Here is a 13,825-nt window from a genome sequence, read left to right as displayed (position 1 = left end):
CAACATCAAAAGTAGAAAGTGGTGGAGGTGTGATTTGAACCCAGGCAGTCTGGCTCCAGCACACACTTTATTAGTCTTAAACACTTTGCTCATGCAAGTCAGGTGACGGGAGCTCCCGTCTCCACTATAAACTGCCCACTCTGGGACGCATCTGACTTTATACCCAACTTGTAGTGATGTGTAAAGTCTGGTGCTCAGGAGAGTGGTTTCTGGGACCAGGTTCACCAGAATTCAAAGCCAGGCTCTGGAACTTCCTGACTGCTGTAGCCTTGGCCAAGTAACTTTGTCCTGCTGAAACTCTATTTCCTCTCCTGTAAAAAGGTCGATAACAATATGGTGTGGAATGGTGAGGATTAAAACATTTAGCAAGGTGCAAGCCACAGAATATGTACCCTGTCCGCTTTATATGTTACTATTGCTATTGCACTGATTTGTTTTCGCACTGCTGATAAAGACATACTCAAGACTGGGTAACTTACAAAGAAAAAGAGGTCCAATGGACTCAGTTCCACATGGCTGGGGAGGCCTCGCGATCTTGGCAGAAGGCAAAAGGCACAACTTATGGTGGCAGACAGGAGAGAATGAGACAGGTGAAAGGGGAAACCCCTCGTCAAACCATTGGATCTCATGAGACTTACTCACTGCCATGAGAACAGTATAGAGGCAACCGCCTCCATGATTCAATTATCTCCCACCAGGTCCGTCCCACAACACATGGAAATTATGGGAGCTACCATCCAAGACGAGATTTGGGTGGGAACACAGACAAACCATAACAACTATTATTATTATATTATCAGCGAAAGGCAAAGGTTAGCGTAGATGAAGGTTTAAGGTCCCTTCTGGTCCTAAGAGCTATGAATCTGAGGATGAAAGTGATTCTGTCTCTGAAATCCCCTCTGCTGCGTTCACTCCTCACCATATAATTACATTTCCTCAAAATTCATGCTCTGTTGTTCCTCACCTTTCAACTCAGCCATTTCTCAATAAAAGTTTTAAAAAGTCAGAATTTTTTCTTTCTCTCTCTCTCCTCCCCCTGGTGTGGCCTCACCAAGGTCTAAAGCACACCCAGATCTGGCCCCTGCCTACCACCCCAGCCTCGCTCCATGCTGCTCTTCCCTTTCTACCATGTCTCACCAGGCTTTTTCCCTCTCAGCCCTCTTTCTCTGGAGTCCACTTTCATCTCTTCTTCCCGTGCTGGGGCCTCCTATTCTCTTTTAGCTTAGAGACCAGCTCCAGAGCCAGCCCCTCCGCTCTGTGCTCTGCCTCAGCATCCCATTTACCTCCTTCATGCACTTGGTACCATTTGTGACAATTTTGCCCTTTATGTCTGTCACCCTCTCCACCGTTTGTTTCTTGCAATTTTTTTTACATTCAGCTCTGGAATAAATAGGTGTCACTGATGTAGCATCTCCTATGTGCCAGACCCTGTGCTAAGATTTCACCCTGGAAAAACATCTTTATTCATCGAATACTTTTTTTTTTTTTTTTTTTTAGACGGAGTTTTGCTCTTGTTACCCAGGCTGGAGTGCAATGGCACGATCTCAGCTCACCGCAACCTCCGCCTCCTGGGTTCAAGCAATTCTCCTGCCTCAGCCTCCCGAGTAGCTGGGACTACAGGCGTGAGCCACCATGCCCAGCTAATTTTTGTATTTTTAGTAGAGACAGGGTTTCACCTTGTTGACCAGGATGGTCTCGATTTCTTGACCTCGTGATCCACCCGCCTCGGCCTCCCAAGGTGCTGAGATTATAGGCGTGAGCCACTGCGCCCGGCCTTCAAATACTTTTAAAACATATATGAGCTGCACACTGGAAAGTCCCAATACTAAGGGTCTGGAGAGCCTAGAATTGGCAGGAGAGCGGGCCATGCCCTTGGTGGGGTGAGGTGGATGGGTAGAAAGAGCACAGGGTGCTATAAGGTTTCCTCTCCCTCATTTAAACAAAGGGAATTCAGACTTTGAGAAAGAAGAAGGCTTGTCGGGGGGCAGCTCTCAAGCTGTGACCCATAAACCTCGGGGGTCCCTGAGACTTTTTCAGGACCGATCAGGGCCTCCCTTTCCCAACTGCATTATTTGTGTGAGGCTGGAGTTTTTCATACCTACAACTAGACAACCGAACAGTGTATTTGGAATGACTGAATGCAGAAGTAGACATGAGAATCGAACCTTCTATTAAATCTGATATTAAAGAGATGAGTGAAAATGTAAAATGATGACAATCATCTCAATTTTTTTGTCTTAGAAAATATAGTTATTTTTGAAGTGTGATTTTTATTATCATGGAATGGATTTTTATATTATTCTAAATGAATTAATACATACATTTAAAACATTCTGTTTTAATTTCTAATACAGTAAATATCAATAAATAACTCATATAAATAAAAGTTCTTTGGAGTCCTCAATAATTCTAGGAGTGTAAAGAGGTCCTGAGGAAAAAAAAATTAATAATTGGGAGACACAGTATCAGAATATACAGTAACTGTTCAGTAATATTGCTGGAAATTAATTAATAAGATTGTCTATTCATAATAGCAAAGACGTGGAATCAACCCAGGTGCCCATCTGTGGTGGACAGGATAAAGAAAATGTGGAATACTACACAGCCATAAAAAAGAACAAAGTCATGTCCTTTCCAGCAGCATGGATGCAGCTGGAGACCATTATGCTAAGCTAATTAACACAGAAACAGAAAACCAACCACTCATATTCCCACTTATGAGCGAGAGCTAAACACTGGGTACTCATGGACATACAGATAGGAACGATAAATGCTAGGGATCCCAAAAACGGGGAAGGAGGGAGGGGAAAGGGTTTGAAAAATTACCTATGGGGTACTATGTTCACTGCTTGGGCACCGGGGTCATTGGAAATCCAAACCTTAGCATCATGCAATATAATTGTGTAACAAACCTGCACACATACCACCTGAATCTAAATTAAAAAAAAAATTTATTAAAAAGTAGGAGTGCTGCCTCCTTTACGCCACTTGAATTATTAGGGCACATAAATCTCACACCCTATTTGCCAAGGGCATTGGTCAACTTCTCAATGCAAGTCTGTGGGACGGATGGAGAAAAATTTCCCTTCCCTCCCCTTTGATCCCGCCCCAGCTGGGTCCAGCCGCGCTGAGCCTCTGGCGCGCCCCCTGCTGCCCGCGGCCGGAGCCGTTCGCCACACCCCCGTGTTTATGTCAGCCCACGGGGGTTGCCTGTCCCTTTAATTGGCATGTACCAAGTCCTTCCAGGTCACATTTCCTCCCTGCATCCCAGTTGTTTGGAATCATTGGCCAAAAGTCCAAGAGGAAGGAACGTGGAGGTAGTGTTGTATTTTTGCGGGGAGCTCTGGGCCGACCGGGAGCGAGAAAGCGCTCGGGGGCCAAGCGCGCCATTGCGGTCCTCCCCGCCACGTGCCGTAGTCCAGTCCCAAGATGGCGGCCACCATGAAGAAGGCGGTGAGTGGGGCGCTCGGGGCGCTGGATGTTTGGGCAGCGCCGAAGCTCAGCAGTCGGGTCCCGGACGGGCATGCTGGGGGTGCTCAGCTCCAAAGCCTGGCGTGGGGCCCAAGGCCGAGGCCGAGGCCCTGAGATCACCCCGCGGCGAGGCCTGCCTGCTGGCTTCCTGAGCATTTTCCTAGGCACCTGGCCGGCCGAGGCGGGGCTTCGGGGCCGGGGCCCGGAGCCTTGGAGGGCGCAGGGTCTCCTTTTGCGGTGCCGAGGGTACCCCCGGGGAGTCTGAGGAACCTGCAGCCCCAGCCTCGCCCCTGGGGTGTGGGAAGCCGAAAGTCCCGTTGAGTGTGGTCGGCCTTGACCCGGGCGCTGCACCGGGATTATCGCATTAGCCTCACGGGTCATGGGTAGCTACTGCTAGGACCGTGTTTACGAGTGAGGAAACTGAGGCCCAGAGATGGGGAGTAACCTGCCCCAGGTTACGCAGCTCGTAAGTGGGAGAACAGGTTCCCGCATCCCCGGATTATCAGGCCCCAGAGCCCCCCTTGTCCAACCGGGAGCTGCTTGTAGCCGTCCTCGATGCCCCTGCCTCCTCCAGGCTAAAATCAGTATTTATTGAGGATGGACGATGTGCCGGGCCCAGCAGCCGGCCGTTTATCTGTATCCTCCTCTCAACTCAGCAAGTGTGTGGGTTCCTCCCCACTTTACAGGTAGGGAAACTTAGGCACAGAGCAGTTAGGACCCCCAAAGTGACTCAGCTAGTAAGAAGCAGAGCTGGAGTTCAAACTCAGGTTTGGTTTTGTTTTACGCAAACCACACCTAGGTAAGCACTAAGCAGGCTGAACTTCCATGTGGGGTTTATAATTCCTTGAATCTTCCCAGATGTGTAAAGATGGCTAGATAGAATCAAAAGAAAATTGGAGAGGGGGAAGGAAATAACGGCTGATAATTTGGGGGTCTTTACAGTTTGCTAGGTACAGCTGTAAGTTGTTTTTTTTTTTTTTTTGCGTGTATTGTTTATCTTATGCTCTTTTGGGGGAGATACTGTTTTTATCCTTATTTAACAAATGAGAAAACAGGCATGGAGCAAAACTAGCATTTAAACCACAGGCATTCTGACTTTGCTTTTTAACTGCTGTAGGGGATCTTTGATGAGAATCCCTTGGCTGGAGGGATTTGCGTTCATTCCACTTTTAAGACCACATTAGAACTTCCTTTACCTTGCCCCGATCCAGTACCACATAGTCTGTGCCATCTGTGCCTGGTATAGGGTGACCCATTGACCCCTTTTATCTGAAATTGAGGGACTGCCAAAACTGGGAAAGCCCCAGTCAACTCAGGATGAGTTGCTCACCCTACTATTCTGCCATCCAGAAAATCTTACTGAGTCCCAGAGTAGGGTCCAGGGCTACGGTGCTTCAAAAAAGCATGAAACTTTGTGAGATTCACGTCACCTTTAGTGTGTCAAATTGGGCCCGCTGGTGTTAGATACGGCCTTTAATTTCTTGGAAGATACTAGTTGTGGTTCACTCGGTTTTATAGGTGTGGAAACTGAAGTACAGAGAAGTGAAGTAAATGGTACAAGAGGCAATGGCAGAAGAATGATTTGAACCCCGGATATTGATTGCAAAATTTCTAATTACCAACCTTTTCTTTACCCCTTTCATTAATTCAGTAGAATTTATTTGAGCATGTAACATGGATGGTGTAGTCTCAGTTTTAAGTGGAGACAACTATGGATTGACCAGTGAGGAAGTTCTTCTCCCTTTATTCTTATTGCACCGAAGAATGTGTGTTCCAGGGGAGAGGCAGGCATTACTCAAATATTCACACAGAAAACTTTCTCTGATGAGAACTGTGAAGGAAAAGTACTTATGAAATGAGGGCCAAAGTGAGGTCTGTTTTGAGCTCAGAGAAGGCTTTCCTGGGAAGGTGCCATTTAAGTTGAGATCTGTGAGATTATGTAAGGAGAGGAAGGGAAAGTTGGTTAGGGAATGAGGCATTCTAGAGAGGGAGTTTCTCGTGCAAAGACTCTGAGAATGCATTTAATACAAGGAAGGCCAGATGGCAGATAATCAGGGGAAAAGAGTTTGAGCCATGATGGGAAATGAACTTATAGAGGGGTAGGTGGTGGCCAAAATATAAAGGATTTTCTATATCTTTGGAGCCTTTAAGAGTCACATGATAGATGCAGTATCCTTCTGTAGATGTTTCCATTGTTATGAACAATTCCTGATAGATTAGCTTACATGTATACTTTGCCCCTTTGCCCTCACTAGGAAAAAACACACATGTATGCCAGTGTGTGAGAGCAAAACAGGGAGAGATAGCCCTTTGAGTTTAATTAAAAGTAAATCATGTACAGTCCGTAGTACTTAACATTTGTAACACATTGTACCTCTCAACTGGTCATGACTTTTCGGGGGAGAGTGTTTAGATGAGATGATCAGTCCTCTCATCTCTAAAGTTCTGCCTTCTAAGATCTAGTTCTTGACTATAAGGAGATCTGCACTTTTATGATTTCTGTATATTATCCTACATGCAAATATTCCTCAGAGAGGCTACTTTTGACCTTTATCTAAAGAAGCCTCCTTCCCTACCCAGGCCCCAAGAACTTTCTACTACCAAGCTGTTTTGTCACCATTGAACATTACCTTGTTCATCTTGTTTTTTGCTTTCTTCCTCCACCAGGACGTATGCTTGCCATTTGTGTTCAGGAAGGTGGGGTAGTGGCTCTCTTGTCACAATACATGGCGTTTAGGAAACAATATTGTTAAATGAGTGACTCCATGGATGAAAGCTGAGTACAAATACAAAGCAAAAGTTTATATCATACAGACTTGGTAGATATGTTTTTAAAAGTAAAAATACAAGACTGAAATTGACCAGAATTGATTTCTAGGGACCCAGCTGTCAGTTCAGACTCCAAGTAATACCTAGACTTGGTGCGGGGCATTACTGAGTATGGTTCAGTTTCCTCCTCTAATCCCAGAAGATATTTATTCTCAAGAAAATAGCCCAGGGAATTTTAATTTTTACCTTGGATCTCTAGCCCGTGTATTTCTCTTTGGCTTAGCAGAACTTTCTTGTAGATCTGGATCTGTTACTTGTAATGATTTTTGATAAACAGTATTCAGGAAATAAAATGCTTAGCTATCATTTATTGAAAGCTGACTTTCTCCTAGGTATTCCTTTTATCAACCCTATAAGGAAGGAACGAGCTTCTCCATTTTGTGGATGAGAAACCTGAAGTGATTTCAAAGAATTGGGTAATTTGCCCAAGGTTCCTGTTTGCTTGGATTGGATTCTGGGCTGACTTTTTCCACCACTCTGTGTGCTGCCTCTGATACTATAGGATATGAGTTCTTCCTAGAGTTCTTGTGACTTTGAGAGTAGCTACCTCTGGTTTCCCTGAAGGCAGGAGTTACTAACCTTTTGGGGTTGTGGATCCATCCCATTGAGAATCTGATGAAAGCTAGAAGCCCTTCCAGAAGGCACATACTGTTCATGCCATTTTGCATACAGTCTCAGGGTAAATTGCCCTCTCAGTGTCCATTGACCCCACTCCCCTACCCCCCCACCCCCAGTTAAGAATTACCCACTTCTAGGCTGGGTGCAGTGGCTTATGCCATTTTTATGTCAATCTAGCATATACGTGGAAAGAGACTTAAAGGCCCGATAATTCTTAAACTTGAGCATACACTAGAATCACGGAGGGTGCTTGTTAAGGAATAAACCACTTAGGCTGGGTGCAGTGGCTTATACCTGTAATCCCAGCACTTTGGGAGGCCAGGTGGATCATGAGGTCAGAAATTCAAGACCAGCCTGGCCAAGATGGTGAAACCCCGTCTCTACTGAAAATACAAAAATTAGTCAGGCATGGTGGCGGGTGCCTGTAATCACAGCTACTCGGGAGATTGAGGTGGAGAATTGCTTGAACCTGGGAGGTGGAGATTGCAGTGAACTGAGATCGCACCTCTGCACTCCAGCCTCAAAACAAGAATTACCCACTTCTGACTAGGCATGGTGTTTCATGGCTGTAATCCCAGCACTTTGGGAGGCTGAGGCAGGTGTATCACCTGTTAGGAGTTTGAGACCAGCCTGGCTAACATGGTGAAACCCCCGCCCCCACTAAAAATACAAAAATTAGCTGGGCGTGGTGGTACGTATCTGTAATCTCAGCTACTTGGAGGCTGAGGCAGGAAAATGGCTTGAACCCAGGAGGTGGAGGTTGCAGTGAGCCGAGATTGCTCCACTGCATTTCAGCCTGGGCAACGGTAAGACTTTCTCAAAAACAAAAAACAAACAAACAAACCCACTTCTTACCAAAATGCAGCTTCAAGAAAGGTAGGAGTGATCTAGGACAGTGATCCTGAAGCAGAAGCCTCTGTTAGCCGTCAGAGGCACTGACATCTTACTTTCTGCTGTAAACAGCGGCCAATGGGCGGCGTTTTGGCCCAGTGGACTCACACATCAACGTTAGCCCTTTACCCCAGTGGGAAAATCACCATAAAGAACTGGACACCAGGGACCAAGTGTGTGCTGGTGGCTGTGGTTTGGTGGGGCTACAACAGGAAATTCCTGCTTTGGAAAGACAGAAAGCATAGCCAAATTCTCTCTACCACATTTTGGAAACTGAGTGTTTGAGTCTGATCAAGCATGATTGAGATTCAAATTCAGAAACCATATATTAGCCTCAGTTATGTGCCAGGCAGTCTTACACTGGATCCGTTCATGTGAATGGCTCTGTTGAGCCCTCACTAGGACAAATGGATCCATAAATACCTGTTAAGGTTTTCAGTATTTAAACAAAATGGCATATACTCCTCAGGCAAACAGGAACTCTTGAGAATTCTGTTTGCTTAGGGAATTGACAGTTCTCACTTTGGCAAATGACTTGTGTGCTGAGAGATATACTTTGGTTTCTTTAGTGTAGCTCGGTGTTCCCCAACTTCCATATTCATCAAAATTATGCATCTGGTTGAACACTCAAAGCTATACATAGTGTGATGTAAAGGATTTTTTTCAGGCTATCTTCTGTGTTGCTGAGGTGGTGCATAATGCATGTGAAATTGTTTATTGGAATGAGAGCCTGACAAAGGGGAGGGCTGTGTTAAATTTCGACCACTGAGCTTTGTGTTGATTGATACCGCCTTTCAACCTCTGAGAAATAAAAGTTCACAAATCTTAAGTCGATAGTCACAAGAGACCAGGTCAGGGATGGTGTGTGGATGTTGTGAGCTCATTACTGTTATTGCAAAAGAGCCCAAAACAGTTCTTCAGTAAGAACTATTTTTATACACATACACGTCTTTCCTCCTTTAAGCTAGAATCAGGTGCTCTGATTCTCATTTTATAAATGGAAGGGAAACCCTAAGGAGAGTCTGGTTTTATCCTTTTTTCTACCTTTATTTTTAAAAAAATGTATAGTACCTCCTTGAGAATCTGATGAAAGCAGACTTCTGCTGCCTCTTCCAAATGTGCCTAAGCCTGTGTGCACACTCACACACATACACGCTCACACAGGCGCACGTTCACACTCACTTTCCCAGAACTCATGGACCTGTCTGACCTCTGCAGCCAGTCTGCCCGGGTTGAAACCAAGCTCCACCACCTACTGACTGTGTGGCTTTGGGCATGTTATATAAAGTTTGCCTCAGTTTCTCAATCTGTAAAATAGTACTGGTGAGCCTCCTTACTAGGCTGAATTGGAGGATTAGCAGAGATGAGAAAGTCCTTAGGAAGTTTTGGCACACAGTAAACTCTCAATCAATGTTAGCTATTTTTTTCAAATTTCATGGGTATTATGTTATCCAAGTACTCTTTATTTGTAAATTTGTAAATTTAATCATATTAGATATTAATTTTTAAATACTAAACATTGAATTTTTATCGTGTTTTAGTGAAGTAAACCTTATTAAGACATTTAAATAGGTCCTACATCATTAACATAATTTTTGCTATGAATGAAATGTAGCTACTGAAATATACAGTGACCCTTTAGCCAGTATCTCGTTTGTTTTAAATACCATAGAAACCATCAGATTTTTATTACCACACTAAGCTCATGCAAGTTTTGGCTTTAGGCAAAAAACAAACAAACACTACTATGAGGCATTTACCAATGTATTTGACACATAACTTTTTTTTCCTGGGTTATCTTAGTAGAAGAATGCTCCAACTCGAGAAATTCTGCTCGGCCAAAAGTTGGCTTTCTTCTTTTCTTTTTAAAGAACTTATTAATTGTTCTTTATATTTGCAATATTCTTATAGCATAGGAATTATTTTATACAGTATCAGAAAAGGTTATAGATTTATGTACAAACCTTAAGCTTGTGGAGCAAAAAATAAGGCATTTATTATGTTCTGTAAGAATTTTCTTGTGATTCTTGACTATATGAGTGCACATAATTTATTGAGTTATTGTTGAGAATTATAAAAAGCCAATTGACAACCTCTCCATTAAAATTTTACAAAAACTTAAAAACTTTTTTCAGGCTGCAGAAGATGTCAATGTTACTTTCGAAGATCAACAAAAGATAAACAAATTTGCACGGAATACAAGTAGAATCACAGAGCTGAAGGAAGAAATAGAAGTAAAAAAGGTATTGAAAATAATTATCAGAAGAATAAAAAATTTTTATACTGTAGCTACTTAAAACTGAACTCAGTTAACAAGTATATTTCTATGGGCTGTTTGTTGCAGATGATGCAGTCCACTCTGGTTAAGTAGAAAGTCTTTTTTTTTTTTTTTTTTTTTTTTTTTTTAAGGGATACGAAATAACTTATTGTTGAGGTGCTTGAGTCTAGACTGAGGTTCCAGGAACAAGTCTTGGAGTACTTGGCTGGCGATGGAATAGCTGTTGCCTCTACTGATCCCAGAGTCAGCTGTCTTCCCAATGAGGAAGCCACCCTTGCAGACCTAGGAACACCAAGCTACTGCTGCCACTGCCACCTACCCCTGTAAATCTGGGGCCTGTGTCCAGCCTGTCTCCCTTGAATTGAAATCCAGCTCAAGTGTATTTGATTGGTGGAATTTATTATCACTTACACATGCTGGCAGAGCCTTGTGATTTACTTACACCCTATCAGCAAGCAAGGCTGAGAAATGTATGTTGGTTTTTTGGTTTGGTTTTTGTAGGAAGGCAGAATTCACAAAGTTGAAAATTGTTAAAATAGAAGAAATTTTGAGTGACCGTGGGTGCCTGCTGTCCACTAAAGGGTGCTTGTAGCAATCTGAAAATGTCCAGAGGACAATGTGTTAGCTCTAACTGCTTGCCTGTGAAGTGTCATCTAAAACGTTACAAATTAGTCTTATTCTAATGTGGTAATACCTTTGTGAGGGGGCCCCTCAGAGAGTTGCTGTCTCCAGGTTACAATTGGCCTTCAGCTTCTATCAGAGAATTTTGAATACATTTTTCTATGCCATTTTGCATTTATAGAAACAACTCCAAAACCTAGAAGATGCTTGTGATGACATCATGCTTGCAGATGATGACTGCTTAATGATACCTTATCAAATTGGTGATGTTTTCATTAGCCATTCTCAAGAAGAAACACAAGAAATGTTAGAAGAAGCAAAGGTATGTTCAAAGTTAATTCTGAAATTAGAATTTATATAAAGAACATGTAATTGTAGGTGTAGGGACATCCTGGATGCCAACTATAGTTAACATTTACTGCCTTGTTATACAGCATCCCACACATGCTGTGATGCTTTGCTAGCAGGATCTTATTGAATCCTAACAATGACCTGTTAATCACCATTTAGGGACAAAGAATAGAGGCTTAGAGATGTTACGGGATTTATTCAGTGTGACACATAGACAGTGCTCTTCTGACTCCAGAACCTTGCTCAAAACTAAAACTATGTAGAAAGCATAGCATATATCGAAGCAGAAAAGAAAAATCCTCTGTAATGCTACTACCCAGAGGTGACATTTTCATGTATTTCTTTTATGTTCTTTCTGACTCTCTCCAAAAAGTAGTTTGTTTCCCAGCTTGGACAGTTAATGTTCTAGGAGGAGCATTTTTGCTTGTTTTGTTTACTGTTTATTTGTACAGCAGGTACTCATTGGGAGCCTGCTCTGGGCCAGGCACACAGGCCTTTTAAAAACATCATTTTTGATTACTGTTTAATATCATGTTGATGGATATCAACTGGGGCCGTGAATCTTGTTAGCATTAATTTGTTTCCAATATTTTGCTGTGGTAATGTTACAGTGAGCATTCTTCTACATATATCTTTTGTTGACATTTAGGAAATTGTTTTGAGGAAATAATTAGAGAAGTATGTAATGACTGGGTCAGCATATGAGTTCTCCGATAATATCTGAGACATTTGATACATGGTATGAAAATTTTCAATTCACATGCCTTCTAACTATATGAGAGGGATGGTCACATTGCCTATGAAAGCTGATGGCAATTAAACCTTTGCTAATGCTTTTGCTAAAAACTTGATTGCTTAAAATGATAGTCTCTCTTCTTCAAATGTCATAAAAAGCAAAACTTCCTATGAATGAAACCCACATTTAGTAAATCTTGGGAAGAACTATCATTTACTCCTATGTCTCCATGCAGAAATGTTATAAGTTTCCCTTATGTTTAAATCTTTTCTTCTTAGTCAAATTTTGTGATTTTGTTCTTTTTATTTAACCATTTAAAAAATATTTTTACTGAAAGCATTCCAAAATAGTTTATGGTCTTTGTGGCTATTGTGAGTCCCCTGCCCCATACACAGATAGATACTGAACCTTTATTTTTTTACTCATTCATTCCTTCTGGAATGAATGAATTGAATACTTACTCTGTATCAGGTTCTGCCATGTACTAGGGATCACTGGGGACAACAAAACCTGCCTGGGCCCCACCTGCATGGAGCATATAGTCTAGATGGAAAGAGAAAAGTAAACAAAACTGATAATGAGTAGAAAGTGGTATAAGGATAGAGGTGGCTTTAAGAACATAGGAAGAGGAGTCTATTCTAGTCTGGACATCAAGGCCTCCCAGGGAAAGTGATGAGAGAACAGCCGAGGAATAAGTGGCTGTCAGCCAGACAGGGGTGGAGGGTGTCCTAGTCCTGAGAAGCAGCGTGTGTAAATGGCCATAGGATGATGATGGTGCAAATGTGAAACTGCAAGAAGATGTATTTGCTGGAGATTTGGGAGCACCTGAAATTGTGGCCACATCTTGGAGAACTCTAGTCAGTTGAGTGGAATAAATTGCCCTTTATCTTAGCGCAGGGGTCAGCAAACTTTGTGTGAAGGGCCAGAAGTAAATATATTAGGTTTTGTGGGCTGCACAGTCTCTGCCATAATTACTGTGAAAGCAAGATGAGTGAATCTGTAGGGCTGTGTTCCAATAAAACTTGACAAAAACAAGCTTCAGGCTAGATTTGGTCTGAAGAACCTAGTACAGAGTTTGCCCACCGCTGTCCCAGAGCAAAGAGGAGCCTTCAGAGATTTTTGGAAAAGAGAGTTATGACTGGACTTGTGATATTAAAATAACTTTCTAGTGTCTTCTTTTGCTTATTAACTAGGTTTTCTGAGTATAGACATTTAGAATTTATCTCCTTTCTAGTAGCCACATGTCTTATTTCTGTTTCTTGTTTTGTGACAGTGATTCTCAAACTTGTAGCATGCATCAAAATCACAGTTGCCTACAGGTCTTGTTAAGAATTCAGAGTGCTGGGCTCAACCCAAAGAAGCTCTTTCAGGAGGCCTGAAGTAGGGCCCCAGAGTGTGTACTTCTAACAGGTTCCCAGGTGATTTTGTCCCTGATACTGGTCTGGGGGCCACCCTTTGAGAGCCATTGGCTAGATTTCTAAAACAGTAACATTGTCAATATTAGATACTCTTTAGTTTCTAATGTTAATGCGTATTTGGTTTATATGATTTCATATTTTTTCTCATGTTTAGGAAAAAAATTTGTTTTGATCCTAGCCAGGAACTTATAACTTGTTTTAACAAAGCATATATGTTAAAATTTATTTCATCTATTAATGAGGGATTACAAAACTGGTTTTATAATTGAAGAGGCTAAGTATCTATAGATGGGTAGGTAGGTAGAAAGAATTGTTCTTTGGAATTGTACTTTCTTTTTTAACATTGTAAATTGATAATTTATAATTCTATAAATGTATGGGGTAAATGTGATGTTATAATTCATTAATATGATGTGGAGTAATTAAATCAAGATAATTAACATGTGTCACCTTGAATACTTAGAAAACATGTGACGTTTCATTGGGCAAAGCTGCTCTGTCTTAAAAATGAGGCCGGGCGCGGTGGCTCAAGCCTGTAATCCCAGCACTTTGGGAGGCCGAGGCGGGTGGATCACGAGGTCAAGAGATCGAGACCATCCTGGTCAACATGGT

The 13,825-nt window shown here is 42.4% G+C and overlaps 1 protein-coding gene across 1 annotated transcript in view; it reads left to right on the top strand.

Annotated features, from left to right (window-relative positions):
• Positions 1-3,175: 3,175 nt before the first annotated feature.
• The window catches only part of PFDN4 (prefoldin subunit 4), a 12,236-nt gene continuing 1,586 nt past the window's right edge, over positions 3,176-13,825 (top strand). Inside the window, exons 1-3 of the mRNA XM_017536603.2 lie at positions 3,176-3,453; positions 9,945-10,052; positions 10,890-11,030. Coding sequence (XP_017392092.1) covers positions 3,430-3,453; positions 9,945-10,052; positions 10,890-11,030 — 273 coding nt within the window. The 5' untranslated portion in view covers positions 3,176-3,429. The remainder of the gene's footprint in view (positions 3,454-9,944; positions 10,053-10,889; positions 11,031-13,825) is intronic.

This window comes from Cebus imitator, unplaced genomic scaffold (genome assembly GCF_001604975.1).
Source record: "Cebus imitator isolate Cc_AM_T3 unplaced genomic scaffold, Cebus_imitator-1.0 Scaffold99, whole genome shotgun sequence".
Lineage (NCBI taxonomy): Eukaryota > Metazoa > Chordata > Mammalia > Primates > Cebidae > Cebus > Cebus imitator.
The sequence above is the reverse complement of the archived record's forward strand: the minus strand, read 5'-3'. Positions and strand labels throughout refer to the sequence as shown.